Source organism: Leopardus geoffroyi, chromosome C2 (assembly GCF_018350155.1).
Source record: "Leopardus geoffroyi isolate Oge1 chromosome C2, O.geoffroyi_Oge1_pat1.0, whole genome shotgun sequence".
Classification (NCBI taxonomy): domain Eukaryota; kingdom Metazoa; phylum Chordata; class Mammalia; order Carnivora; family Felidae; genus Leopardus; species Leopardus geoffroyi.
The window spans coordinates 152,999,534-153,027,530 of NC_059333.1; the positions used below are offsets into that span (position 1 = coordinate 152,999,534).

General features: G+C 49.2%; 1 protein-coding gene and 1 pseudogene across 5 annotated transcripts in view; one reads left to right on the forward strand and one right to left on the reverse strand.

The window, feature by feature from the left end:
- Positions 1-2,253: 2,253 nt before the first annotated feature.
- CTDSPL (CTD small phosphatase like) overlaps positions 2,254-27,997 on the reverse strand; it is a 120,638-nt gene continuing 94,894 nt past the window's right edge. For 3 of the 5 annotated variants that reach the window (XM_045436572.1, XM_045436573.1, XM_045436571.1), the window contains 6 exons: positions 22,557-22,658; positions 16,815-16,871; positions 13,290-13,382; positions 9,555-9,740; positions 5,802-5,923; positions 2,254-4,841 (listed from right to left, as the gene is read on the reverse strand). In XM_045436572.1, coding sequence (XP_045292528.1) covers positions 4,775-4,841; positions 5,802-5,923; positions 9,555-9,740; positions 13,290-13,382; positions 16,815-16,871; positions 22,557-22,658 — 627 coding nt within the window. In that variant the 3' untranslated portion in view covers positions 2,254-4,774. Of the gene's footprint in view, positions 5,924-9,554; positions 9,741-13,289; positions 13,383-16,814; positions 16,872-22,556; positions 22,659-27,997 lie in introns of all 5 variants that reach the window. The other 2 variants (XM_045436575.1, XM_045436574.1) reach the window with 1 other exon arrangement.
- LOC123575977 lies at positions 17,394-19,547 on the forward strand (annotated as a pseudogene).

Consider the following 27,997-nt stretch of genomic DNA (forward strand, 5'->3'; position numbering starts at 1 on the left):
CACTACCTGAAAACATCCGGACCCCACGCCTTTCAGGAGAGCAGCCCACGTGGGCCCCTACATCTGGTTACAGGTCACGGAGGAGCAGTGATACCGTCACCAGGGCCCAAGAGCGACTCTTCGGAGGGCCCCGTGGTGGGAACCGCTAGGGACCGAGGAAGGGGAGGGGGGGGTCTGTCGCTGTGCCCTCAGGGCCACCATTCTGATGGGCCTAATGGAGCCCGAGGATAGCCCCCCAAAGAGCCCTGGGTCCCTGCATTCAAGGAGGTGTCGCTGCTTTGCGTTCCCGCGGCTCCGGCTGTGTGACTATGTGACTGTCCAGCCATGCCCCATCAAGGCACCGCTAGGACCAGGATAGGGGGCTGGGAGGTGGCAAGGCCCAGTTAGGTTGGTGGGCATATTCACTCTGCTCCCCACCTCAGTGTAAAAGCAGGGAGCTGCGGGCCATGTGTGGCTCTTAGGAGCCCCTCCCCACCCCTGCCTTGGGAAGGGCTCCCAGTGCCCCTGTGGGGTTTTCTTTGTAATTTTCTGGGTTTCCTGACCTTTTAGCAATGACCACGTATGGCTGATCCTTCCGGTAAAGCAATACGTGCCATTTCCTCTAAGCCCTGTCCGTAACTCCTTTGCTGTATCTGGGTGTCAGGCCTGAGACAGCGTGGGGGACTTTTCTTTCCTTAGGCCTTGCTGAAACTTTGAGTCTTCTGGGGCACTTGAAGATACGATGCCCACTCTCGGGGGGTTGGGCCTCAGGTGATTGTAATGGGGAGCCAGAGCTGAGAATCACTGGGCTGAGAGATGGGGCTGTAATGGAAGTCTGGGACGGAAAACCCTGGAGCCCACATATCCTCCTCCTGAGTGCTGGAGGGTCTGGTATGTTCTCCTTGAGATCAGGCTGGTGGCCATGCCAACTGGTGGCTCCGGGCCTTGAGCAGCCTGTTGGCCCCCGGGGCAGCCCCAGCACAGGAGATCCGCCGTGTATGCGTCCCAGTCATTCGGAGGACTCTGCCCCAAGCCCCCGGTGCATCCCCCATCCATCAGCTCAACAGGCCGTCTTCCTAAGCTGGCTTTTCCCGGCTACTCCTCCCCTCCCCTCCTTGCCTTCCTGCCCATTCTTTGGTCCTAGAATATGTGCTCAAACAAGAAAACATCAGGAGGAAAATCTCAGCCTGCCCACGTCCCAAATAAGTGACCCTTGATGATGTATGATTTCTTACCCCATCCAGAGGATCTACGGACATTCGCGGGGGCACCTCAGCTTCAGGGGCTGCTGTAACTCTCAGCTATTTGTGTGTTTGGCTGTACACGGAGGTGGGAAGCAGTTGTGGGTACGGGGGCGATGCCAGACAGGGCAAGAGGAAGGAAAGCTGGGATGACTTCTCTGGCCGGACAGTTTCCCCACTGGACAGGGCACGGGGGAGGGCGGGGCATGGCACAGACTGGCTGTGGGGGATTCGGGGGTTTTGTCTTTGGTAAATACGTTTCCTGGGCCGACCCACACGCTGTGTACTATGTGGTTTGGGATGAGTGTATGTGCCGGTGGAAGCCTGTGACCGAACGACTGCGCAGCAATTTCCCTGGCCTCAGTTTTCTCATCCACCGAAATGGGTGAGACCCAATGAGGCTGTTGCCACCGGTGTCCTTTGCTATCTGAATCAGGGAGCTCTATGAAGAAACAGTCCTGCCCTGGCTCTGCCGCGACTCCCCGGCAGAGGGGCACTGGCTGCCCCTCTCACCTTCGTGCACAGAGGGCCTGAGGGCAGGGCCTGGAGGGTGTCCCACTGGGGGAACGCGGTCTTGAATATCCTTACTCTTTCTATCCCTTGCTGTGCTCCAGCTGGCAATCCCAGCATCTCAGGCAGCGCGCCCAAGGGCTCTGGGTTTAGGGTACCTTACTCCACACACAATGCTGGTGGCCCCGACGGGGCGCCCGGGGCGGGCGGGCTGTGGTTCTCTCTGCGTGTGGAAGCCGGGAGCCACAGGGGGAGCCACACTGCTTCCGACTGGGGAGACGCCACCAGGGGGCTTAACACTGGGCGGGACGGTTTTCCAGCCTCCCCTGGGGTCATGGTGCATGGCCCCTGGGGCTGCTGCAGCCCGACCCCCCCCCCCCCGCGACCCCCCACCCCCACCCCGGCTCTGCCCAAGCTGGGGCCCCAGGAGCCCCGAGGCGCTGGCTTGAGGCCGCGCAGGGGGAGGGAACAGAGAGGGGGAAGAGACGCCGGCGCCGGAGAAGCAGTCCATCCACAAGAGGGCGCAGTTTCACGTGTTTATTTTTGGCAGGAAGGAAATCATTGCAAACCTCTCGACCGACAAGGCTCGCCCCTGGAAACGTGCACATTCCACATGTAGTATTTCCCAAGTAACGCTGGCTTGTTTATCACATTCAAATGTCCAACAGAAATCCACGACTACCCAGGCACCAGAATCTCCACTACGGGTGGGGGGAGGGGGGTGTTAGTCTGCAGAGAAGCTCCCTGGAGAACGAACAGGAAGAGACCCCATCAAATTTACAGCGAGATAGGAGCAGAGGCAGCCAGTGGATTTTGCTCGGGTAACTGCACGTCAAGCCATCCACTCTCTTCTCGAACCCTGGCATGCCAGCTGCCCATCACAGCACCTTTAAAAGCAGAGGCACAAACGTCACGAGTGTTTGACCCTATAGGGCTGTGTGGTTCTAGATTTTATCAGAGGGCCGTCTTTAAAATAGAGGGTCTTCGATGTTGCCAGGTTATACAGACTTACAGATTTCTTTTTCCAGACCGGCAGTTCAAATGCTGCAACCATGACAAGTCAGTGTCATCAGGGCCTCACGTCTCCAAAGTCACCTCATCAAAACTGCACTGTGTCAAAGGAGCTTCCCCACCAAGCATGGGTTGTGACAAGTGGTGTTCCTCCTTGGGATACGGATACATGGTTTACAAACAGCTAATGTGGGAAACCGCAGACCGACACGGAGGATTCCCGAACAACGGAAGACAGAGCAGTGACAACCTCGGATGCCTGGGCACCTCCACTCAGGGCCCGGCCAGAGACGCCATAACATCACCGGGGCGGAGTCCACAACCCCACATATCTCGTCCCAGATCTTAATGTAAAAAATACTTGTCCAGGAGACTATATATTAACCTGGTACCAAAAGGGCCGTGGAGACTCGGGAGGTCGGGTTTCTCTTTTGGTTGAAGAGTTGGGGGGGGGGGGGGGGGGGGTGGGTATTTTGGTAACATGGGAAGCAATATGGCACAGAGAAATAGCTAATAGGGTTCATTAGGTTTTAAAGCCCACAATTTAATAAAAGGTAATAATTAAAAACAATACCCGTATTTACCTTAAAAAACATAAACCCCAAACATTCATCTCATTTCTTGGCCTTATGTTAGAATTCTATTGCTTCATTTACATGTAGATGATTAAAAATATAGAGAGAGATCTGGATATTCTGGTTATGTACACAAAGCAGAATCGAGGGTGAAAACAAAAATGGAATTTTGGAGTGTGGTCAAATAAGGTGCACAGAATCCAGAACCCTCGGGGGGGGGGTCTGCTGGCCCCCCCCTCCCCGAGACACTCTGTGTCCTGTGATGGCAGGAACCGGGCTCCATCCCCCACAATCGTGCAATGGTGCTCACGGTTTCAAGAACCACTCGGCGCAGTGTTTGGCTCAAGCTTGCCAGTGTCTTCACTCCGTCTCTGAGAAGTGGGACACTGTTCCTAGGTCCGATTCCCCTGAAATACTCTAGAACTTCGTCCTCTCTGCCCCCTGTTCCAGAGAAGACCTCACGGTGCCAGCAGAGAAGAGGGCATGGCTGAGGGTCCGGGGCTCTCACCAGGACCGATTTCTGTGTGGATTTCAACACACGACAGACACTGGACTGCAACATTCGAGACATTTAAGGCAGCGGGTTGACTTAATGACTAGTCTTCCAGATCAAGGGTTATGGCGTGTGCAGATCCGCCAGGGAACTGCCGCGGTCTGTGCTGATGCGAGCAAGGGGCTGTTTCTACTTTAACTGGCATGTGGGTTACTGGATTCTGCACACTCAGAAAGCTGGGGGACCCGGTTACCCCCGAATACTTATTTCTCTTCTGAATGCACGGCGGTCCGCGGCCCAAAGTGCTGTTGGGAGGACACGATTGGCAGCTGGCTTCGTTATCTTGTGAACGAAAGCGAGAACAAAATTTTACTTCGACCCCCATTTCCACACTTGCTAGCGCCAGCCGCTTCCACCAGAACTCTGGCGGAGGCCCAACCCACAGAGGACTAAGGCAATGGTGCCGACACGAAAGGGTTCTTCTAAATTACTTTTAAGAGCAATACTTTATAGACTGTCTTGTCACTGGGAAAGGCTGCAGAGGAAGCCCCGGCCCAGAGAGGGCACCCTTCCTCTCCCTGGCTCGGGGCGAGGGGTTCCACCTCTGGACAGGTTTCCCCAACCCCAGGCTGTGCTGCAAAAGAGAAGACCAAGAGGGGACTTGGGCCACGTCAGCGGGGTGGCTGGGGGAGGCCGCGGGTTCTCGAGAGAGAACGGTCGGCTCATCACGGTCTCTGATGTCGACTGCAGTCGGAAAGCAACACCACGCCCGTGTGGCGCGCTGGCCCCTTTGTCTTTGTTCCCTTCTGAACTCCCATGGCCAGAGCCGGGCAAGGGGGACTCTTGGTGCAGTCCTGCGGTGGGGCGGGACACCTACGTTTCTGACCCTGTCCGAGTCTGCAGCTTAGCAGTGAGCAGATTCTGAGCATAGGCACAGTGGCAAAGAACAGTGTAACAGCCGCTGGTCAATTCCATTTGGTGGCAGCGCAGTAGCAGCAAAGAAAATTCCCAAACAGCTCCGTGTGTATCCAGCTTTTGGAAAGGAAAACATTTTTACAAAAATCAATAAACAGGTTGTTTGTCTGTTTTGTTAAATATCCAAGGGTTTCAGAGTTTCTGGTAACTGCTCTACCCAGAACGACGACGACACAACAGAAAACACACAGGAGTACGGCAGTCGTGTGGGAGCAGAAGTGACGATGCCACTTTTCAAGGGGGGAGACTGGGACCTCAAGACAAATGTGTCCCCATCAGAAACAATAGCAATAACATAAAAGAAGCTGTCGTTCCCTAAAGGGCCGAGCCGCACAACTGCAGATACATTCCAAACTGGGTCAGTAACGAATGGAGGCACCGCCGTGGTCTCGCCGCGACTCCTGTCGGGAGCCCGGCCCTACAACATGCCACAGGGCGTCTGAGCGGTCACACCTGTTGGGAGACAGGCTTCTATGACTCACCTCCAGCCCTAGCCGCCCCGCCCCCCCAGGTTCTAGAAAACTGTCGTAGTTGTCTTCTTAGAGAATCTAAGACAATAAAAGACTAAAAGATGTCTGGAAATATGTTGTGTAGAAAAATTAACTCTCAGCTTAAAATAACATTCAAAAAGGCACTTCATCCTGTAGGAAAGAGATTCTGAGTTGGGTCAGCTGCTCTGAGCTGGGATAGAAAGGGACCGGTTGTCTGCTTGGAAGGGGGGATGGGCAGTTGAAAGGAAGTCCGATAGATATCAAGCTTTTTCTTTTTTTTTTTTTTTTCCATTTTTTTCTTTTTGGTATGTTTTAAGAAAAGCAAATACCATAAAATGCATGTCCCTTTATGAAATCTGTTAAAAGAGTTCATCTTAAAATAGTGTTTCTGTTCTTAAAAAATAAAACAGGTAGGTATGGCCACTTTGACCTCGCGGCCTGGAGCACGGAGCGTCCTCGCTCCAGGCAGGTCCCCGAGGCCGAGGTCCCGGAGCGCACGGGCGGGGCGGGCGGAGGCCGGCGCTACCTGTCACAGAGTCTGTGCAGCATGCTGTACACGTCGTCTTCCCGGCTCAAGCCCTCGAAGAAGGGGATGAGGTCCAGCAGCTCTGTGTCCGTCATGTCATCGAACCAGGACTGCACGGGCACCTGGAAGACAGGGTGTGGAGGGGGCAGCTGAACCGTGCCCGGCACCGGGGGCAGCTCCTAGCCCGACCGGTGCCCACACGTTTAGCATCTTCTTTGGTAAGGAGGACGGGTGTCTAAAAAGCATCATCGTCACCATCTTGTTTGTTCTCTCCCGTCCCAACCAAGGTGGAGCCAGAGCTACCTGGTTCAGGAAGAAGGCAGAGTTCAGTGTGTTTGCTTTTGAAGTGAAGTGTAAATGTCAGTGTGTGTGCGTCTGCTTGTTTTGCTCTCCTGCCACAGAAAAGGTGGCCACGGCGCGGAGTGTCTGAGAGCTGGCCTTGCCACCTGCCAGTTTCAAAAGCTCTTTCCACTGTGTCCGACAGCTCCTTACCCCTCAGGGCACTTGGAGCCACAGCCACCTGCCGGCCACTGACACCACGGAGCCCACAAACCGGGCACGGCAAGGCTTCCGATCGTGCCGCCCAGCCGAAAGCAGAGAATTTCCTCCCATCCTTAGCAGCGATCGGTTAAAAGGAGAAGTATCAAATTTCAGGACAGTCTGAGCTCTGGGCACAGACAGGATTTTCCCTTAGTTTTAGACGTGGGGGGTGGCGGTGGTAATGGGTAGCAGCCAGCGGTGCAAAAGAAGAGCTGTAAAAAGGAATTTGGGGAAAGCGAAGGAGTTCACAAAAGTAACACTTTGGGCCCTTTGAAGGACTGCTCAGAAACGAAACGATTCATTGTATAATTAAAAATGAGGGGTTCCTGGGTGGCTCAGTCGGATAAGCATCCAACTTGGTTTCAGCTCAGGTCATGATCTCACGGTTCGTGGGACTGAGCCCCACATTGGGCTCTGTGCTGACAGCATGGAGCCTGCTTGGGATTCTCTTTCTTTCTCTTTATGCCCCTCCCCCACTTGTGTGTTTTTTCTCTCTCTCTCTCTCTCTCAAAATAAAAAAAATATATAAACAAGGTAAGGATTAACAAAAAAATGACTACTCCTAGGGGAAGGGCAGGAAAGAGGGAGAAGGCAGACATGGACACAAGACTTCTCCAAATTTATCTCTGTTGGTAGCTTTGATGTTGGAATCATGGAAATGTGTTACATAATTGAAATAAAATTAAACCATTAAGAAAAGAAAGCAATAAAAAATGAACCCAAGGTGCATATAAACTTGGTGACATGACCACACCGAGAATTATTTCAAGTGATTTTAAAACGTAGTGTTCTGTCCGTACATTTCTCAAAGACACCCTAAGTGCATGCAATTGTCTTAGTAGTAGTAATAATATTAGTACTCTATTTGGAAACTATTAAACATATACTATAGAATAAGTCAAATATGTAATGAAGTGTTAATATATTTAGGAACCCAGAATTTCAGCACAAGAGAAGGAGATACAAATACAAAAATAAAACCAAAGAAATTAAATCAAAACAGTTATAACACTGAACTGGAAAAACAATATGAATTTATGATTTAATTTTAATTCTAAAAATATATATATATGTTAGCTCTGTCTAGTATAAAAGGCCAGAAGCAAAGGACATCTCAGCAACAATGAGAGTCCATCCAAACGGTGGTCTCTCAATACTATTCCCACTAATAGGAACAAGGCTCTATAGAAAAGTGGTTGATTCCAGGGTGGAGGTATGAAACGGACAAGACGAGCCTGGAATATCTTGTTGCACCAGAAGCAGGAAGCTTTCAAAGACTATTGTTATTTGAAGGGATGCCCGCTGTCCAAAGGTGAACGAACATTTGAGCATACAAAAGGATAATAAACGTATTAAGTTACAACAATGAAAAATGCTTGAGTTCATCATAATGCTCCCCTCCCCCAAAATTCACTGGCTACTTTTGGAAGCTGCTAGACCATCGACTCATTACTCTGAAGATTAAAGAATTAAAGAAAAAGAACCAAGACATTACCCTGACTTCCCGATTCAAACATTCAAACTGAATTTAGGGTAATCAAGTAGTTGACGAGGGCAAATTCGATTTAAACAAAAAAAGGGGTGTGGGGGGGGAGTTCTGGGCAACACATGTGGAAAGAATGATAGAATTTAGAAATCGCCATTTCGCAATTAATGAAATAGTTGATGTAGGCAATGATCATCAACGACCGCTCAATTTCTAGGTCAAAGGTTGATGGGAAATTTAAAAACAGTGGGATCAGGCTAACAACACCTGACTCCAAAGATCAATCTGAAGTCTTTAAAAGTGGGACAGCCTGACATGATATGCCTTCTGATGTGATGCCATACCAAGTACACAATACCACCTGTGATGTGTTCTTGAAAAAACAAAACTGAACCTGCACTGAATCAGGCAGTAGTGCTCTACGTACTTGTTCAAGGGAAACATGGGAAAACAGCACGAGGCTGCAACTAGACAAATCCAGAAGAGAGGACATTTCTGTAAGACAAATAACTAGACTTTCTTCAACCAGTAAACAGGACGGAAGAAAAAGGGAGAGGGGAGGGAGGATTGTTAAGATTATACGCATTATTCACCAAAGCAGTGCATGGACCTTGCTTGGTTCTGATTCAAACAGCCCAAATGCAGGACATTTCGAGATGATAAGGAAAATATGAACACAGTCTGGATATTAGAGAGTATTAAGAAACTGTTAGCTCTGTCAGATGGGATAATGGAATTGTGATTGTATTAAGAAGTAATCCTTATCTGTTAAGAGACACATGACAAAATGCATTACGATGAATTTGATTAACTCACTATAATGAATGCATGTAAATATAATAAATTTGGAACGTTTACTCAAATAATCATTACTCACTAACTGAATCTAGCTTGAACTCAGTTCTTTGCTATATGGGGAGCCACAGAGCTCTGGATTCAAGGAAAGGACGCTGGGGGGCCTTTTGTTTAGTGTGAGAAGCCCAGGCTCGGGAGGAAGCCTGCTCTCTGGGAAAGGCTGCCTGAGCTGAGGGCCAGTGTGGCGGTCCTGCTGATGGCTGGCAGTCACCAGCGGGGTTGGCTGACCTCCCTTTCCCTGGAAACATAGGACGGGAGGTGGGAGAGCATGTCTCTCTTGCTTGGACAGTCATGCTGCACCCAGTGAGCAGGCACTGGGGACCGTCACACTCCAGGGAGTTTTAGGTAGGAGATGTCCCCACTGTATACTTCTCAGACATCATTGTGAGGTGGGAAAGCTTGGCAGGCTTGTCTGAAGGCCTTTATCGAGGTGTTTCATTCATTCTTGTTTAAGAACGTCTTCTGCTGAAGAGGTAGCCAGGCCTTTTGAGTCTACGGGAGCCATGAGCCAGCTCCAGGAGGTTCGCGACGGAACCCTTCTCAGGAACAACATTAACAACACTAAGATGCAGCCCCACTGAGCACTTACCCATCACAGGCACTGTTCTAAGTGCTTTCCACGCTCTGCCACGCTCGATCCTCCAACCATCCTATGGGTCAGCACCCCCAGAATTCCCATTTGGTGGACGAGGCAACTAAGGCTCAGTGAGGTGAACGAACTGGGTCAGCGTCACGCAACTGCTAAGTGGCAGAGCTGGGGTTTCACCAAGGCCAGGCCAAGAGAGCTGGTGCAGATGCTTGAGAGCACGAAGGCGAAGCTGGACGGCCCCCCCCCCCCCCCCCCCCCCGTGCTCTCCCCCGGGGCTACTTACTGCGTTCTCAGGATGGAAGATGTAGGAGGCCGGAGAATTGTCCACGATGATCACTTTGCTCAGCTCCCGGCCCAGGCGACTCAGGTCTTTCACGTAGTTGCCACGATGGAAGACGCACGATTCTCTGAAGAGCCGGGCCCGGAACACGCCCCAGCGGTCCAGCAGGTCGGCCACGGGGTCTGCGTACTGGAAAGCAGGAGTCGTGGTGAAGGCCGGGCCCCTGGAAGAGCCCAGAGACCTGCCCTACCGCAGCAAGATCCACATTACTTTTCCAGACAGGGGTTTACGTAATTGGACATGTTTTAGGATCCTGCTCGCTTTCCTCTCCATGTGTGTAAGACAGCGGGCTGCTTCAATTTCTCTCACTTCTTGTATCCAGTCCGTCAGAAGTTCTTGGCGGTTCCGCCACCACGAGTATCTTGAATCCACCTGCGTCTGTGTGTATACACCGCCCGGCTCCCGGTGTGTGTAACCTCTGCCTGGGCCAGCTGCGTGAGCCTCTCAAAGGGCCTGCCCGCTCCCCCTTGCGTCTCCTTTGCAGCCCACGCAGCTGCTCCTCTCATGTCCCATCACCCCTGCTTACGACACCCCGCCGCGGGCCCACTGGCCCTGGAGTAAGGCCCGCACTCCTCAGGGCCCGCCCTGTCCTGCACGGCCGCGGCTACGTGACGTGTGCCCCCGCTCAGCTCCGGCTCGTCACCCGAGCCGCACTGGCCTTGAACGTGGTCAGAACCCCTGCACCAGCGCTCCCTCCGCACGCAACATTCCCTCCTCGGCTCTCTGCACAAACTTCGCCTTCTGTCCCTTCGCCTTTCGGGTCTTGGCTTTCCTTACCGCCCACGTAGAGCCACCTACACCTCCCTTTCTGGCTACCGGGGTCTCACGGTGGCTTCCTTCACAGAGCTCACCACCCCCGGGGATTACCGGATTTTCTCTTCTCTGGCCAGAGCGCAGGCCTTGTCTGGCGTGTTCACCAGGATGTCCCGGGCACCTTGCACCGTGCCCACCTCATGGTGGGGGCTCAGTAAACACTAGTTTTGTCACCGAACGAATGAGGAGACTCTGCATTTGGCTTGTGTGGCATGAGGCCGCACTGCCTCCTACGCGTGCTCTCTGAGGCGCTGGGCCAGACCAGCACCAGCACAGGGACGGTGCCCAGACACCCACTTCTGTTTACTTGAAGCCCAGGAGGTTTTTTTCAACGTTGTTTTGCTTTTTCAGTGAGAGAGAGAGAGAGAGAAAGAGAGAGAGAGAGAGGGAGAAGGGGAAAGAGAGAATCCCAAGCAGGCTCTATGCTCAGTATAGAGCCTGATGCGGGGCTCAGTTCCACCATCCCGGGATCACGGCCTGAGCCAAAATCAAGAGTCAGAAACTCAACTGACTGAGTCACCCAGGTGCCCCGCAGAGCCCACGAGTTTTATGGGAGGGAGTGTGGGGCTCACCGTATTTGGCCTTCTCTCATGGCCTGGGGGATTTTCCCAAAGCAAGCTGAACCGGATAAAGAAATAAAGAGGTCATCCCTGAGGGAAAATCTTCATAAATGAAGATGTCGAAAAGACGGGGTTCCCATTGAGTGGCTGGGGCTGGAAGTGAAAGAGAGGTGACAGCACAAAGACCAGCAACTCTGCCAGGGAGGCAGGAAGTACCCGGAATGCACAGCAGCCCCCGGGGTGCAGAGAAATGCCAGCACGCTGCAGGATGTGGGGCTACGGGCCTACGGGCAGCAGCTCTAACTCTGTGGCAATGTCCTCCTTTCTCCAGACACATCCCGAGGGGGCAGAGTCCAGGAGCAGGCCATTTCCTGCTGACCAGGCAGGCACTGTAGTTTTCTGCTGGAAAGGGCCGTACCCACCGGTACTAGGAGGCTGACTCTAGGTGGAAATAGTGATTAATTTCCGCATAATTGTGAACACTGGCGGTGGCATACATCCTTCAAGAGAACATCTGATTCTGGGGGCTCCAGGCCTTAGAGGTAAATGTGGAGAATGTAAGCTTCGTGAGGGCAGGGGCTTTGTCTCCTTTGTTCTCTGCCGTATCCCCAGAGCCTAGTACAGAGCCCGACACACAGGAGGTTCTAAGCAAGTATCTGTTGGGTGAACGAATCAAAAAGGAAACTTAGATGAGGAAACAGACATAGAAGGGCTCTGACATCAGCTCAGGGCTCCTGTGGGTTCCTGGGCTGTGGGCCAGGAGGTCCACGGCACCAATGGTGCTGGCTGGGAGCTGAGCCCAGAGCCAAGAACCGGGGAGCGCCCACCTGTCTGCAGAGCTTGTGCATCAGGGAGGAAAGGGCCGGAAGGCTGCACTTGGGAGCCGACTCAGCTGAGCCAGGCTGGAGTAGCAGCGAGGGAAGGGCTGGAGAGACAGGTGGAGGCGCAGGTGGGACACGTCCAGGAAGAGACTGAACAAGGATGTTTAAGCGCTGGCGACTACTGCCGAGAAAGAGTGTTTCAATTTTGCCAGCTTCCCCCCCAAACGCCCTCCTAACCCCCACCCCCCAATTCTTTCCTGTTTGTTATTTCTGCAGTTGTCACTTCAGGCTCCTCGGTGCCCCAGAGCCCCGCCAGGAGACCCATCCACGCTACGGTGCGTCTTGGTGCCATTCGTGGGAAAGAGCGCCCACTGGGGAAGATTCCGTCTTCCGCGAGGCCATGCTCTTTTTAGTATGCCAAAGTGAGGCCTAGGTTTTGGATTCCCTTTCTAGCGAGCTCACGCCCTAAGGCCTGCCAATGAGTCTGGCAGAACGTTGGGCAGGTGGGGCTCCCTCTCATCTCAACCATGACTGAGACATGATTCAAACCAGGAATGCCCCGTCTGGCAAAGCGGTATGTCTGCGCACCTGGGGTCAGAGTCCCCAGCACGCAGAGGAGAAGGGAGCCACCCCGAGCCAGGACATTGTAGGGGGTGGGGGGGGGTCGTCCTGTGCACCTGCTACTTCCTTTAAACAGTGGGGAAGGGCAAAGAAACCACTCTCTTTGGTTAGAGCCAGTGTAGACGCTGGGTCAAAGATTCATACCAAGCTATAAGGCCAAAACATGTGAATTATTTTGTCATCATTAATAATTATGATAATTAAACCCTGAGCACCAGGAGACTTAGCACGTGACAGTGCCCGCAGGGCATATGGAGCATAACAGGTGCTCCAGGAACGTTTGGTGAATGAGTCAAGCACGACGCTCTGCCCTTTACAAGTATTATTTCATTTGATCCACCCCATGTGGTAGAGGAAATCATCCCCAATTTCTAGAAGAAATGGAGTCAAGACAAGTGAAGTCACTTGTCCGAGGTCACATGGCTCACTAGGGCAGTCAGAACCCTCCTCTGGCCCGGGCATGTGGCTAAGTCTTGGACACTTATCCTTCCCCAAACCTGTGTAAGCCAATGGAGGACACAAAGGCTTGAGCCCCTAGCAGGGGTCTGCCAGTCAACAGCCGAGGGGCAGATGCCCTTTCCCAGTTACACGGGACACACGGATTTCCTGGTCTGTGGACATCCAGCTTGAGGCGGCTGCAGGCAGCAACTTCACGGAGCATTTGTTCCAAAGGCTCCCTGTCACCATGGTAATAACCCAGAAGCCTTTCAGGCTGGCGCTGTGCACGTGGCCTGCATCCATCCCATCTGGGGTGGGAAACTGTCACCATGGAAACAGCTTCCCACACCTTAACAGAGGGCTGCCTGGCAGACAGGGGGTCAGGGTGGAGGGGCTGGGGGAGCCCAGCTGGGAGCAGGACGTACCTTGGCCAAGCTGGCAGTAAAGAGCACACACTCAAAGAGCTGGCCCATCCTCTGGAGGAACTCATCCACGTGGGGCCGCTTCAGCACATACACCTGCAACGGCAGCAAACAGCAGGCTGGTCAGTCATGGCAGCTGCTGGGGTGGCCTGGGCCCAACACCCACGTAGGAAGAATTCCTTAAAAGGGAACTGCTTGCTGTCCCCAGCAATATGGGTGGGGGGGACACCCCAACTGTATGAGGGCTACACAGTCAGATGCGGCACGTTAGGCCACACACACACACACTCCTCAGACCGGGCTCACGGTCTGAGTCTGGTGCACCCTCCTCTCAAGAGGGAAAGGGAAGCTGACCGCGGTACTGGGGATCTTAGGGATTTTCAGAACCAGTAAGTAGAAGGGTTGTGCCGTGTTTGTGCGAAACGGCTCCTTCTCTCACCCGTGTTTCTCAGTACGTGTTGTGGGTCAGGCCCTATGTGGACACAGGCTACGGCCCAGGGGCCGTCCATTCAGACGTCCAGGCCCGACCCAATGTCTGGCAGCTCTGGGACAAGCGGCCACCTCGTACCCTCGACTGGAACACCTCTCTCGCCAGAAAGGCCTGGAGTGGGAGCGCAGGCCCAGCAAAGAGGCGAGAGGTGCCTTCCCTGTCAGTGTGGGAAGCCATCCACTTGATGCCACAAAGGTGACTCTGCTTGAGCTCGGTACAGAAATAGACTTTGGGGGACGTGACGCCAACCTACTCCCAGGGCCCCATCAGGAGGGGCCTCCAGGCAGAGGGGGGCAAAGAAGAGGCTTTCCTGGAGTGGCTGGGTGGCTCTGTGCTCCTGACTGGGGAACCTGAACAAATCTGAGGAGACCAGGGAAATGGGAGACAAGGCAAAGCTGGTGAGAGAAGATAGGGAAGGCGGGAGGAGGGAAGAACTAATTAAAACTTGAATAAATTCCATGTGAAATTAGCCACTTCCCTAAAATAAATCAAACTTATTAAAATTCAATTCAGCTCATATTCACTGAGCCCCAGCTCTGTGCTCAGCCTGAAGAAGTTACAAAAATGAACAAAACACAGGCCTTGCCCTTGAAGAGCTCACAGTCTAGAGCAGATACAAATAAGAACAAATCAAAATAAGCATGCATATCCAAGTTGTAGTAGAGAGATAAATTAAGGACAATGAACTCCCCTCTCAAGGGGAAGGAATCACAGAAGGTAACATCTGGCCTGGGCCTTGCAGGATGAACAAGAGTTCACCAGGCTGGTAAGGATGAGAAGCAAGCTTCCAGGCAGAGGAAGCGGTAGGAGCACGAGACCTGGCCTGAAAATACCCGGGTGTGAGAGCAAGGCCAGAGCCCTTCGTGACCAGCCCTTTAGAGACGGGGGATAGACGAAGTGGCTAAAGAGGAAGTGTCAAAGGCAGGTCAGGGGGAGCACATGTGAGGCCGTGAATGGCAGATGTTGCCGGCTGTCTATCCCACGGAGTCACAGAGTGGGGACGGGGCTCTGTACCACACAGGGGATGCGTGCATGGCAGAAGAATTCTGCACAGAGCCAGGACTCGGTGGGAAACTTGTGGCCCACTGAAAGACTGGGGTAAGCACGGTCTGTGGCCGAGGGTGGAGGGAAGGGCCAGAGGCCTGGCGGGGGTGCCAGCAGGGCTGTGAGGAACTGGGAGGTTGGGGGTGGGGCTGGGGCAGGGCTTGTGGCTGCAGTAGCTCCAGGCCCCTACTTTGTCCATGAGGCTCCTCGGTGCCAGGGAATGGGTGCGGCCTGTGGTCCTCAGTCTCCTTGGGAATGCTGCTTGGAAAGCAAGCTTTGCTACATGCAGAGGGCAGGAGACTGATTTGGGAACTCTGGTGTTGGTGCCTCTGGCAGAGAGGAAGGTCCTGGGCCCGGATGCCGGCGTCCAGGCCCGCGTCCGCGTGCAAGTAACCAAGAATAGGCCCATCGGGACCTGCACAGCCTATCCTGGATTACTTGAACGAGGCCACGGCCTTCGCCAGGGCCTTGGTCCTCCTCTTGGCGCCTGTGGCTTCATTCCCTCAGGAGAGAGGGTTTCTGATCCCACCCCTGGGACCCTGGAGTATCTATCGCCATATGAATCACAGTACAGTCTGGAGGGAGGCTGGGGGAGCCGGGGTGGCTCCTTGGAGAGTGGGCTGGCTGTCGCAGGTCAGGCCCTGAGGATCATGCTCACAGTTGCAAGGTAAGAAGGAAGGATTAATTTCTCTCCTAATTCTTGCCATGCCAGTGGGCAGCCTCTCCTTTGTCTCCTTATTTTGTAGCAGAAGCCAAGGTAATAAATGAAGCCTTAACTGCTTCTCAGATGCTGAGTTAATTCAGCTGATGCTTTTGCAAATGTTAAATGCCCAAGTGCCTGTCTTTTGGCTCCCTGCTGGCTTTTAAAAGCATGACACGTGGAGACACTAGAAATAAAGCTGCCTTTCCAAGGGCCAGCTTCCTGGCAAGACCTCCTGCCTGGGAAGGGAAGGGACCAGGGTATCAGGAAAAGAGCCATGGGCCAGGAGGCAAAAGACCGGAAGTCTCATTTTAATTCTTTCCATGATGTGACCTTGAACCAACCCTTTCTCTGGCTGAGCCTCAGTTTCCCCATCTGGATAACGACACGGTCGGACCAGCTGATTTCCAAGACATCAACTCTGACACCCTGTCCTCAAGGGCCAAGGAAACTACTAGTGTTGTTAAGGAAAGACATCCTGTTATGGCTCAAGCACCAAGAGAGATTTTCCTTCCTGGGATATAAACACAATCAGGCCAGAGACTCTCCCTTTAAGACCCTGGGTCAACAAGAAGAGGGTCATACCATCCCCGTGGAAAACCTTACAAATCGCCCCTACTCCTCAACTTCCAAGGCTAGGAGTTTTCCCACAGTGTTCCAGTATGTTCATAAATGAAGCTATTCCTGGAGAAGCTTCATGCAGATAAGGGGAAAAAAACCATCAGAACAAAGATGCGTGCCAATTAACTAGGGCATCTTTATTCAAAGTTGTCTCCTGATCCAAAAACACACATCCTTTTGGTTGGGATTTTGCTAAAGATCCACTGGAGAACATGATGTAGGAGTGACAAGATCAGTCTGGAGTGGCAGGTATTGGAAATTGACACCTCTTCCCAACATCCCACCATAAGTGGGTACTTGTGGCATTTTCCTTTTGCCTGCTAGGAGAGTAGCCGAAAGCCATTACATGAGGAAGTTAATTAGACCATCAAGCTAGGCCAGTGGGGGATATGGAAACTTCTAAAAGTCTGAATCAAATCAAAGAACTATTCCAACTTGCAACCACATCTACTATCTACAAATGGATTATAGTTTCCCTTATACACTCAATATAAAGTAAATGCATCAGTGAAAAAAAGAAAGCAGGAAATCACTGTGTTTATTTTACAAAGCTTGCTCCCTTTTGATTCAGTAATAAAAGTGTTGATGAAATGGGAATTTAGAATTAAGTTCATAGGAAATGTAATTACCAAAAAATGCTAATTGCAGCTCAGATTTAGCTTTGATTTCTTACCTGATGTATAGTTCCATCGATTTCAACCGGAACAATAAAATCAGCATTACTAATGGGCTAGAGAGAAAAGAAATTATAATTAATATATCCGAAAGAACAAAATAAAATTGGAAACTTTAGAAAGAATAAGGTTTGCCTGGACCAATGTTTTTATTATTGGAAAAAAACAGCTAAACATATTTTTTTTAATGTTTATTTATTTTTGAGAGAGGCAGAGAGAGAGAGAGAGAGAGCAAGCAGGCATGAGCGGGAGAGGAGCAGAGAGAGGGAGACACAGAATTTGAAGCAGGCTTCAGGCTCTGAGCTGTCAGCACAGAGCCCAACGTGGGGCTTGAACCCATGACCCGTGAGATCATGATCTGAACCGAAGTTGGACACTTAACCGACAGCCACCCGGCTGTCCCTGGAAAAAAGTTTAGGTGAGGGATGCTGAAGTATGCTTTGATTCCTTAAAATAAGCACAAGCAGGAAAGCACATTTTTTTCTGTTCTGAATATCGTTAAACTTTCAGCATCTCGGTCCAACCTCTCTATCATCTCCCTGGCCTAAACAACAAAGGTAGGGCAGCCTGGCCAGAGAATGGGGCTCCTCAGAAACTCCAGTTCTCGCCTAGAGCCCTGCCACATGGTGTGGAACCAGTACTGGCCACCAGGGGGAGGAGGTGAGAGCCCAGTGGTCCCAGAGGACTTGCGACTTGGGGGGAAACTGATTTGTATTGGACCCACGGATGTAAGCTGCCCTGTGATGGGCTGCTGGGCAGGAGATGCTGAGCACAGGACACAAAGCAGGGCCACAGACGTGAGGTGAAATCAGAGGCCACAGGCCACGGCCTCGGCTCCTTTCCCTCTGGACCTTCGTTTCTCCTCTCTTCCACAGCTGCGGTAATGGGTCTGATGTGTGCCCATGGCTCCATCTGGTCCTGAGCAACAGTGATTTCCGCCTTGCCTGGCACCGTCTCCTGCCCTGGGCCGTGGGGAGAGCCGGCCCACCCTGGATTGCTCTGTTCTAAGTAACACAATACCCAGCACAGCCACAAACTTAAGCCTATTTGAAATAACTCTTTGACAATACTAATGATACTTAAAATGCAAACATGATTATTTCGGCAGTCCTCGTGTGAATCAATACCAGGTTTAACATGAAGTTCTAAATGGAAGTCCGCAAATGAGGTAGCAACTACTCCAACGAACAGGCCCAAGAGACTCAGAACACAAACCCCTGGGACAAATAGGAGAGAGACAGAGGGAAGACAGCACGTGTGCGGTGGCTATTGGGCAGGGGTGCGGACAGGGGTGTGCAGGGCAGAGTCTCTGGTCAGAATCTGAACTGGGGTCTGCTTTTATTAAGCCCATCATCGTACATACATGCATTGTTCTTTGCTAAGTAAACAGAAAATACTAGATCACAGAACCATTGCTAAGCACTCAACAGAGTACCTGAAGCTTAAGATTACAGTTTATTCACTCTTGTGGTTGGAAGGCCAAGGATGAGTTCAGTATTTTATAATTCCACAACCAAAATACAAAATCATGAAGGAAGAAACTCTAACAAGGCATTATTAGATTGCAAAATCATATTCCATAGAGTACATTAAAAGAGAACAACCATTCCCCAGCTCAAATCAAGCCTCAGCCTCGGTTTCTTCTTACATGCTATGTAAAGGAGGCCATGCCAAGCCATGGTTCTTAACCTGGGTCTAAGAGCCTCTGTGTGAAACCGTTGTATGTTTACAGTTGTATGATCTCAAGAGAGGTCACAGCTTTCAGATTCTCCAAGGCCTCTGAAATGCCCCAGAACATTAAAAACTGTACAATAAAGGCGGTTGCCAGAGGGAAGGTGGGTGGAAGGATGGGTGAAATAGATAAAGGAGATTCAGAGCACACATACCTGGCCTTTGGCTCCCTGAGCAGCACCATGGCAGCGGGCAAGAATAAGCACCTTGTGAAAGGTGGCAAAAAGGCAGCCGCGAAGAAAGTGGTTGAACCATTTTCTTTTTTTTAATTTATTTTTAAAAATTTTTTTTTTCAACGTTTATTTATTTTTGGGACAGAGAGAGACAGAGCATGAAGTGGTCGAACCATTTTCTAAGAAAGATTGGTAGGATGTGCAAGCACCAGCTACATTTAATATAAGAAATCCTGGAAAAACAGTAGTCACGAGGACTCAAGGAACCGAAATTGCATCTGATGGCCTCAAGGGTCGTGTTTTTGAAGTGAGCCCTGCTCATCTGCGGAACGATGAAGTTGCATTTAGAAAATTCAACCTAATTACTGAGGACCTTCAGGGCAAAAACTGCCAAACATCCATGGCATGGATCTTTCCTGTGACAAAGTGTGCTCCATGGTCAAAAAATGGCAGACTATGATTGAAACTCATGTTGATGTCAAGACTACTGATGGTTACTTGCTTTGTCTGTTTTGTGTTGGTTTTGCTATTAAAAAAAAAAAAAGCAACAATCAGATTCAGAAGATCTCTTACACTCAGCACCAACAGGTCTGCCGAGTTCAGAAAAAGATGGTGGAAATCATGACCCGAGAGGTGCAAATGACTTCAAAGAACTGGTCAATAACTTGATTCCGGACAGCATCGGAAAAGACACAGAAAAGGCTTGTCAGTCTATTTATCCACCCCATGATGCCTTCATTAGAAAACTAAAAATGCTGGGGCACCTGGGTGGCTCAGTCGGTTGAGTGTCTGACTTCAGCTCGGGTCATGATCTCAGGTTTGTGAGTTCGGGCCCCGAGTCGGGCTCTGCGCTGACAGCTCGGAGCCCGGAGACTGCTTCCGATTCTGTGTCTCTCTCTCTCTGCAACCCCTCCCTTGTTCGCACTCTCTCTCTCTCAAAACTAAATATTAAAAAAATTAAAAAAAAAAAAAGAAAAGAAAAGTAAAAATGCCGAAGAAGCCCACGTTTGAATTGGAAAAGCTCATGAAGCTTCATGGTTTGAAGGTGGTAGTTCTGGAGAAGTTACTGGGGATGAGACCGGTGCTAACGTTGAATGAGCTGATGGGTAAGAGCCTGTAAGAATCTGTTTAAAATTCAGACATCTAATGGTGACAAATAAAAAATCTCCTTTGTGATGAAAAAGAAAGAGTACATGTATCTTGATGAGCACTGAGAAATGTATAGAATTGTTGAATCACTGTGTCGTGTACCTGCAACTAATATAACCCTGTATGTTAAGTATATTTGAATAGCACCCCCCACCCCCTGCCCCTACAATAAAGGATATTCTGCTTGCAAATATAGGCAAGCCAGGGAGGGAAGAAATGAAGAGACGCTGTTCACATCAGCTTCTGTATAATGCTCTTTGAGCAGGCCTTGGAGACATCAGGGGCTGTTAAGGTCCTGCCTTTGGAGTCAGGAACCCTCCATAGCCTCGGGCAGTCTGGTCAGCATTGCCCACACTCCCAGAGCCTGGGAGGAAGCTGTCCAGGCTGAAATGGCAAATAACCCCTGCTCCAAAGGGCTTTCCTCCAGAGGCCTTTGAAAAGTCCTCAGCAACTTGCCCACAGGGGAGAAAAAGCTTCCAATGCTGTTCAGAGCTGAGCTGGGACATAAGGTCATAGCAACCAGGGGACCAATCCTGGAAGGGCCCTCAGGGTGCTGGGGAATGAGGTGGTACCTCCAGGCCCCAGTGGCCTGTCTCACTGCTAGAGTATGTGTGTTACCTCCTCTACTCTCCCAAAGGACTCACAGACAACCACCTGGCCTTGTCCTATCAAGGAAGGCTTCTGTTTAGTGAGAAGCAGGCATAAGGAAGGATGTTTCTGACAGAAAGTTCTTCAGGTAAATTTGATGGCTCTTCCAACGTCCCCTGCAATGGTCAAGGAATGACTGGTTCACGTGAGACACCCCCCACGCCCCCCAACCATGGAGGGTGCCTTCATATCTTTCCGCAAAGTAAGGGGTGTCACGGGTTGGGGTACAAGGAGGAATGGGATCAAACTGGCCAGTGATAGTGGAGCAGCTCATCTCCAGAAGTACCCCAAGAAAAATAGGACCAGGACCCTTCTTCTTCCTTCCAACACACAGATACCCTATTTTTAAGCTGTTTCATCATTTGCCTCTATCTATCTATCCATCTATCTTCCTTCCTTCTTTCCTTCCTTCCTTCCTTCTTTCTTTTTCTTTCTTTCTTTCTTTTTCTTTTCTTTCTTTCTTTCTTTCTTTCTTTCTTTCTTTCTTTCTTCCTCCCTCCCTCCCTCCTTTCTTTCTTTCTCTCTCTCCTTCCCTCACTCTTTTCTTTCTTTCTTTCTTTCTTTCTTTCTTTCTTTCTTTCTTTCTTTCTCTTTCTTCCTTCCTTCCTTCCTTCTCTCTCCCTCCCTCCCTCCCTTCTTTCTCTCTCTCTCCCTTCCTCCCTCCCTTTCTTTCTCTTTCTTTCTTTCTCTTTCTTTTCTCTCTCTCTCTCTCTCTCTCTCTCTTTTCCTTTCAGTAGGCTTTACACTGGGCCTGAACTCACAACCCTGAAATCAAGACATGAGCTGAGACCAAGAGTTGTATGCTTAACTGACTGAGCCACCCAGGCACCCCTCATCATTTGCCTCCTTAAAAAAAATTTTTTTTGATGTTTATTTTTGAGAGAGAGAGAGTGACAGAGTACAAGCAGGGGAGGGGCAGAGAGAGGGAGACACAGAATCTGAAGCAGGCTCTAGGCTCTGAGCTCTCAGCACAGAGCCTGACGTGGGGCTCGAACTCACAAACCGGGAGATCGTGACCTGAGCTGAAGTCAGACGCTTAGCCTACTGAGCTATCCGGGTGCCATGTCATCTGCCTCTTTAAAAAATTTTTTAAAATTTATTATTAAGAGACAGAGAGACACAGAGTGTGAGCAGGGGAGGGGCAGAGAGAGGGGGAGACACAGAATCCGAAGCAGGCCCCAGGCCCTGAGCTGTCAGCACAGAGCCTGACGCGGGGCTCGAACCCACAAACCGCGAGATCATGACCCAAGCCGAAGTCGGTCGCCTGACCGACTGAGCCACCCAGGCGCCCCTCATTTGCCTCTTTTAAAAAAACTGTCTCATTTCAAAAAATGGAGAGATGGTTCACGAAGTCATTTCTGAATAGCGTAGCCACAGCCATTTCCCCACGGAGGCCCTTTGGTAATTCATAACTTGTGCTGTCATTCTGGCAGGGAGGGGATGGAGTGAGGAACGAGGTAGACACGAGACCGTCCGATGCTCCCTGTGACATCGCTGCAGCCCCGCCCCCTTCAGGAGGGAAGTCATACGGTGGACGGATCCTCATTCAGCTATGAAGCTTGTAAAAAAAAAAAAAAGCCCAGCTACCTCCTGTCATGAAAAAGCTCAAAACAAATGGCTGAATCTGCTCGGAGGCCGTAACTCTGGAAGTCTTCTTCAGAGTTGGACATCTTTCAAAAATTGGTCTGGGGAAACTTCCAAGACAGCAGGTTGCTTGACAATTTTAACAGTGCCTCCCCTGCCCCTTCCAATAAGACATACAGCACTCTAGCTACCTTCACAAACACACCGTGGTGTCCTGGGGCACTGGCACATTGATCGCCTTTTGCCATCCGAGAAGTATTTCTGCAGGGGTTGGAGGGTTGGAAAACTCAAACCTCATAGGTAAGTATTTACTCGAGTTAATGTTCACCGGAGGTAATAAGCAACTATTACTGGGATTTCTTCATGAACAGTGATGTCATCCTTTCTACTTTTCCTTTTCCAACACACTGTGACCAAAATCACAAAGGTTATGGATTGCTTTTTATGTTGATTTACCTTAAATGAACTGTGCACCAATGTTTCATCTAAATCAATGACCACACATTTCTTTCCATAGTCAAGCACCGTCGCCTCTGGAAGGAGGTATTTAGCTGGTGGCTAAAGTGAAAAAAAAAATCAGTATTATTACCTTTATGTAGAAGACATACCAACCAATCAATCCCCTTATCATGTTGTCAGCGAGGTTATAAATGAGATCAGACACGTAAATGCCTGATTAAGCACATCATGGGATGTTATTAAAAACAGTAGGACTACGTACTTTACAACTGAAGTTTTAATAAATAATGTGCCGTTATCTGAATGGCTATTGGAGGGCCTCAGTTTTGGAACCAGACAAGTCAGGGTGTGAGTATCAGATCTGTCTCTTCTTGGCTGTGAATTGGGATAGTACTACCTGCCATGGAAGGCTGTTGCTCTCAGCTGTAACTGTGGTAAAATGCCCAGTGTTCTGCCTGGTATATACATGTGGCTACTGTTATTGTTAAAATGGGCTACACAAAATAAATACTCAATTATATTAGCTATTCTAACTACACAGGCCCATTTCCCGGGGATCGTTTTTGTCTGAAGTTCCCTGTGGTATAGAAGTACATTTTACAGCTATACAGGAACCGTAGTGGTTTTTTGCTGGTTTGTTTTAACGACCACAATTTTCAGAAACTTGGAAGAGGACCTACGGATCCACCAGCAAAGCGCAATCCAAAAGGACTTCCAATAATAGAAAACAGAAATAAAAGTGGTCCAGGTACAGGGCCCTGGCTTGTGTCCACCCCACTGCAGTACTGAGTGAAGGTAGCACTTACCCCTTGGATCCTTAGTCTCTGGACGTTATACTTTAATCCACATGGTGTTTGTGGATCAGAAAACCTATTTATGTCTTTGTAGTATCTGACTCTAATCTTGTGGTAAAGAGGTTGTAAAGAGTTAATAAGCTGCTGGATATCGGCAGCCAAAGTCACTCGTGATTTAGAGTTTTATTTCCTTGGGTTTTGCCTCATTCTAGAAATGATTCCAAGTACTTTAGTTTACTTTGTGGCATATTCCGTACCCAGTGTTAACTAGCTAATTTTCTCTCCTGGAAGAAGGTCAAACTCTGTTCAATATTTAATGCAAAACAAAACACACACAAAAAACTGTGTCCCTAGCCACTGAAGAACAGAAAATTTAGCTTATCAAAACAAACCCCAAAACAAAACAAGAAAAAAATGAAATCAAGGAGTATTCCCTTTTGAATGGATTATCTCCTTTTTTGGAGGAGGGGAGACGGGAGGTTACAGTGAATATTAGTCAAGATCCAGGGTTAATTTTGGACTTCAGCTGGTTCACTAGTGAACGGAACACAGGAAGTCAACCGGGTAGGTAAATTTGCAAGCGTGACGATCCACTGGTCTAGGGCTGAGTGGTGATTCTAATTCGATAGGGGCTCTCTCCAGTGGGTGTTTCCTCCTGTCCCACATCATCTAGAAGAAAAAGCCTTCACGTCCTCCCAACTCCCTTGGCTCTAATTAAAGTTCACCAAGCAGTATTCCCTCCCCAGTACTCCCAGTAGCACCGGGAGGAGATGCACCTTGGACATGGGACATGGGATTCAGGGTCCTAAAAAGGATTCTGTCTTTCACTATAAATCAGCAAGCAAGCAGGGTGCTAGAAACATTACAATAAACTCGCAAGAAGAAGTTTTGTATTCAGTGTTTTAAAAAGGCAGAATATGGTGAGCTCTGTAAGTGAACATAATAAAGAGGGTTTGAGCTATTTCTGTTGTTTGGGCCATAGCAGAAAGCATGCTTGTGACCAGAATAAAATTTAATTTCTTATCACACGATTATGTAATAAAAACACATTCTCATTGTAAAGAATACAGACACGCAAGAGACAACTATTTCCTTTTCCCTGCTCCCCATTCCTCTCCCGGGTGCCCCTCTTTTCAGTTCGGTGCATGTCTGTCCAGTCTCTATGCATTTATATACTAAAACAACATTTAAACTTTATGTAATTGCTCGCCTGGGAAATAAGGCTCTAGGGATGGAAATGATTCCATCCCTAAGCAGATCTGAAAACGTCAAAGATCTGCCAAAAGCGGCTCAGTTATTTTCCGGACCTGAGAATAAAAATTACTTTCTGAGCATATTTAACCCACACTTTGCAAGCACTCTCTGAGTTAACAGGACAGAAAAGACCTCAGGTACTACTGGAAGAGAGAGAAGAGGGAGAAGAGAGAGAAGAGGGAGAAGGGTGAGACTCCTCATAAGTAAGCTACTGATTTAGCATTTGTGCTGCAGAGAACAAGGCGGGGCTGGGGACAATGGGTAAGGAGGGTTCCATTAACCCTCAGCCCCGCTTCCTAAACACACACAGCTTCTCTGAGAGCTTGGCTTTAGATTAATGCAAATTCCTCAGACCACTGGTAAAAATTCTTCTGGACAGCTGTGTCCTTGGAACAAGCAAGGACACTATATAATTGCAATAGTGCTTTGTTACTTCAATTGATCTGTTCAGGTGATGCTTGAATTATTAACTAAAAACGTCCTGGGGCAAATTTTCTCCCAGGCCATCAAAAAACTGGAGAACAAGAGAGACACCAGTTACATCACGAAGAGCCTTTTCATACAAACCTCTTGCTCCAAAGTACACGGAAGACACTGCCAGGGGGATGGAGAGGGTGAGGGTAGGGAGCAAAAATGTGGGGGGGGCGGGGGGGAAGGAACCTTGGTTTTGCCCTCTAAGATTTAGGAAGGGCATTCATTCCAGTTCTCTTCCTGGGAGAAGATCTGGAATTTTCCAACCTCGGTAGTGAACTGGCAGCCATGAATAGTTAACTCTCAGGTTCCCGGGGCACCCATCCCACTTACCCTCACAGGTCTTAGAGGCGGAAACGTTCTTGGCACACTAGATTGGGGTTTCTGCACATAAGAGTCCCAGGCTCACAGTCTGCACACTGTGCTCCCCAAGCCTCAGAGCTGAGGGCAGAGATCTCAGGGCTTCTGTGGGAGGAGGCGAAGGAAACTCTAGACCATTTTTAATCATAATCGTTCTGCCGATAGGTTCTCCATAAGGTTTGGTGGGAAAAAAGTATACTACTGTTTACTAACAGGCTTAGGCACACAGAGCAGAAACTAATTGCTAGAAAACTCATTTCTCCTCTTATTCTCCTCTCGCACCGTCGTGACTCAGCTACGCTGTCAACCTTGCACCGTGAGCATCGTGAGCATCGAGAGTGAGATTCCTCCAAGAGCAGCAATGGGAGGAATCGGGTCACAGCCCCAGTCACATTCCGCATTCCTTGCTGGGGCCAAAGCATTTGAACTCTCACCTTCAGCCAAGGCCACCCAAACTTCAGGGGATTCTAAAGCTGGCCCTCTGCTTCTTTTCCTTATCCTTTACTACCTGACTTTTATTATTGGATAGCCCACGAGGCTTCCAATAAAATGTGTGGAGGGCCCCAAATCCCAGCTGACGGCTGGGCAACAAACGTTACTAAGCGGAATGTTGTAACATCAAGTCCAGATAAAAATGTCATTTTCAACAGGTGTACAAAAGATGAATTAATCAATAAATAGTGTCGAGACATGTGACTTGCCACTCGGAAAAGGCCATAAAGCCGGATCACTACTTAACGCCTTACACCAACGTGAATTCCAGATGGATCACAGATTTAAGTGTAGAGATAAAACCATTAAAACGCTAGGAGAAAATATGGGTCACAGTCATAGAGTGGGGAGATCTTTCTAAGTGTGACATAAAAAACCAGGAGCCACAAGGGATAAGATTAAAACATTTGCCTGTATAAAATTAAACTTCTTTGTGGCCAAAATGATTATAAACAAGGCCAGAAGATACACCATAAATTGGGGGGGAAGTCCTAATTTCCTTGAAATTAAAAAGATAACAGTATAAACTCTACAAGAAATGAATAGGGAGGCAGAAAGACGTATGGACAATAAACTTGTGAAAAGATGTTCATACTCATTCATAAAGAAATGCAAACCAAAGCAATGAATTGATACACTATTCTTTACTCACAGATCAGCAAAAATTAAATATTTGATTATTGTCATTTCTGATAAGGGAATGGGCAATCCCACACACTCCTGGTGGGAATGTAAATTAGGCTTTCAGAGGACAATTTGGCTTTAATCTACCCAAGATGTAAGTTATATCCTTTGATCTAGCATTTCTACAATTAGGAACTGATCACAACAGATACTATAACTCAAGTCCATAAACATACATGCACAGGAATATTCCTAAGAGAAGTATTAGTAATAGTTGAGAAGTAGAAACAAAGTAAATGCCATCAAGGATGAGTAAAACAATGAGGCAGATCACTATGCACTGATATTTGGAAAGATGCTCAAAGTATATTGTTTAAAGCAAAAAAATACCTTGCAAAATTCTCATTTGTGTAAATATGGTTGTGTTTATTTAGAAAATTTCTGAAAGGATACATAACAAATATTAAAAGTGATTATTTCAGGGATTAGGACCATGTTGGGAGATTTTTTTCTTCTTTCTACTTTATTCTTACAGTATTTTTTAAAACTATGAGCTTGAATTATTGCTTAGTAAAAAATCAAAAGACCAAAGCTGCACACATTAAGGGAGTAGCATGACAATGAAATAAGAGGGGCATGGTGGGAAGCAGAGATGCGGGGGTGGGGGTGGGGTTGGGGGGGGGAGTGGGCTCCAGCCAGAACTACACTGGGCACCCACAGGCTCAGGGGTACCTTTCACCTTCAGGGCCTGGAAACAGCTTTCAAGAGGCTGTAGGCCCTGGTTTGGGATTAGCACAAGCCTGGATTTCTGGCCCTACAGTACGGCACCCCAAGCTCACAGGGGCTCCCGGCACCCACCAGGTCCCCTGTGATCCAGAAAGGGCACGGCTATTTCATTTATGTGACTTGTGGCCTTGCCATGTGCGTACGGATTCTGCAGGGGATCCCAAGTCTCGAATCCTGGGGCTGAACTGGACTCCAGATGGACTTGGGCTCAGTCGTGCATGCCCATCGGTAGACTGCTTTTCTGGAAGCTCTCACTCAATGATGCAAGTTACTTTAGCTAGGCTTTGTTTTTCTGCAAGATATTTCAGAGATTCACGAGGCCTGACCTAGACTCTTATTTGTAGGAAGGAGCCAGCAGTGTATTGATCTAACACCGCACTAAATTATATAAGGGATCTTTTTCCCCTTGGCTGTTTCACTCTGGGATTCTAGAATGTGTTGAGATTTGTGGGGAAAGGGTCATTTTCCGCGGCAGAGTTTTACCCTGACAAAAGCTTGGTTTGGCACTTACTGAACTTTGAGAGAAACCAGTGCTATGGGAGTATCACAGGTAGGGGGAGAGGTGGCACCTGTCCCGCATTTGATGTAGGTTACCTTGTAGGAAGAAATGTATGAAATTACTTTGCATAACGGTTAAAAGGAGACCTCTGGTAACAA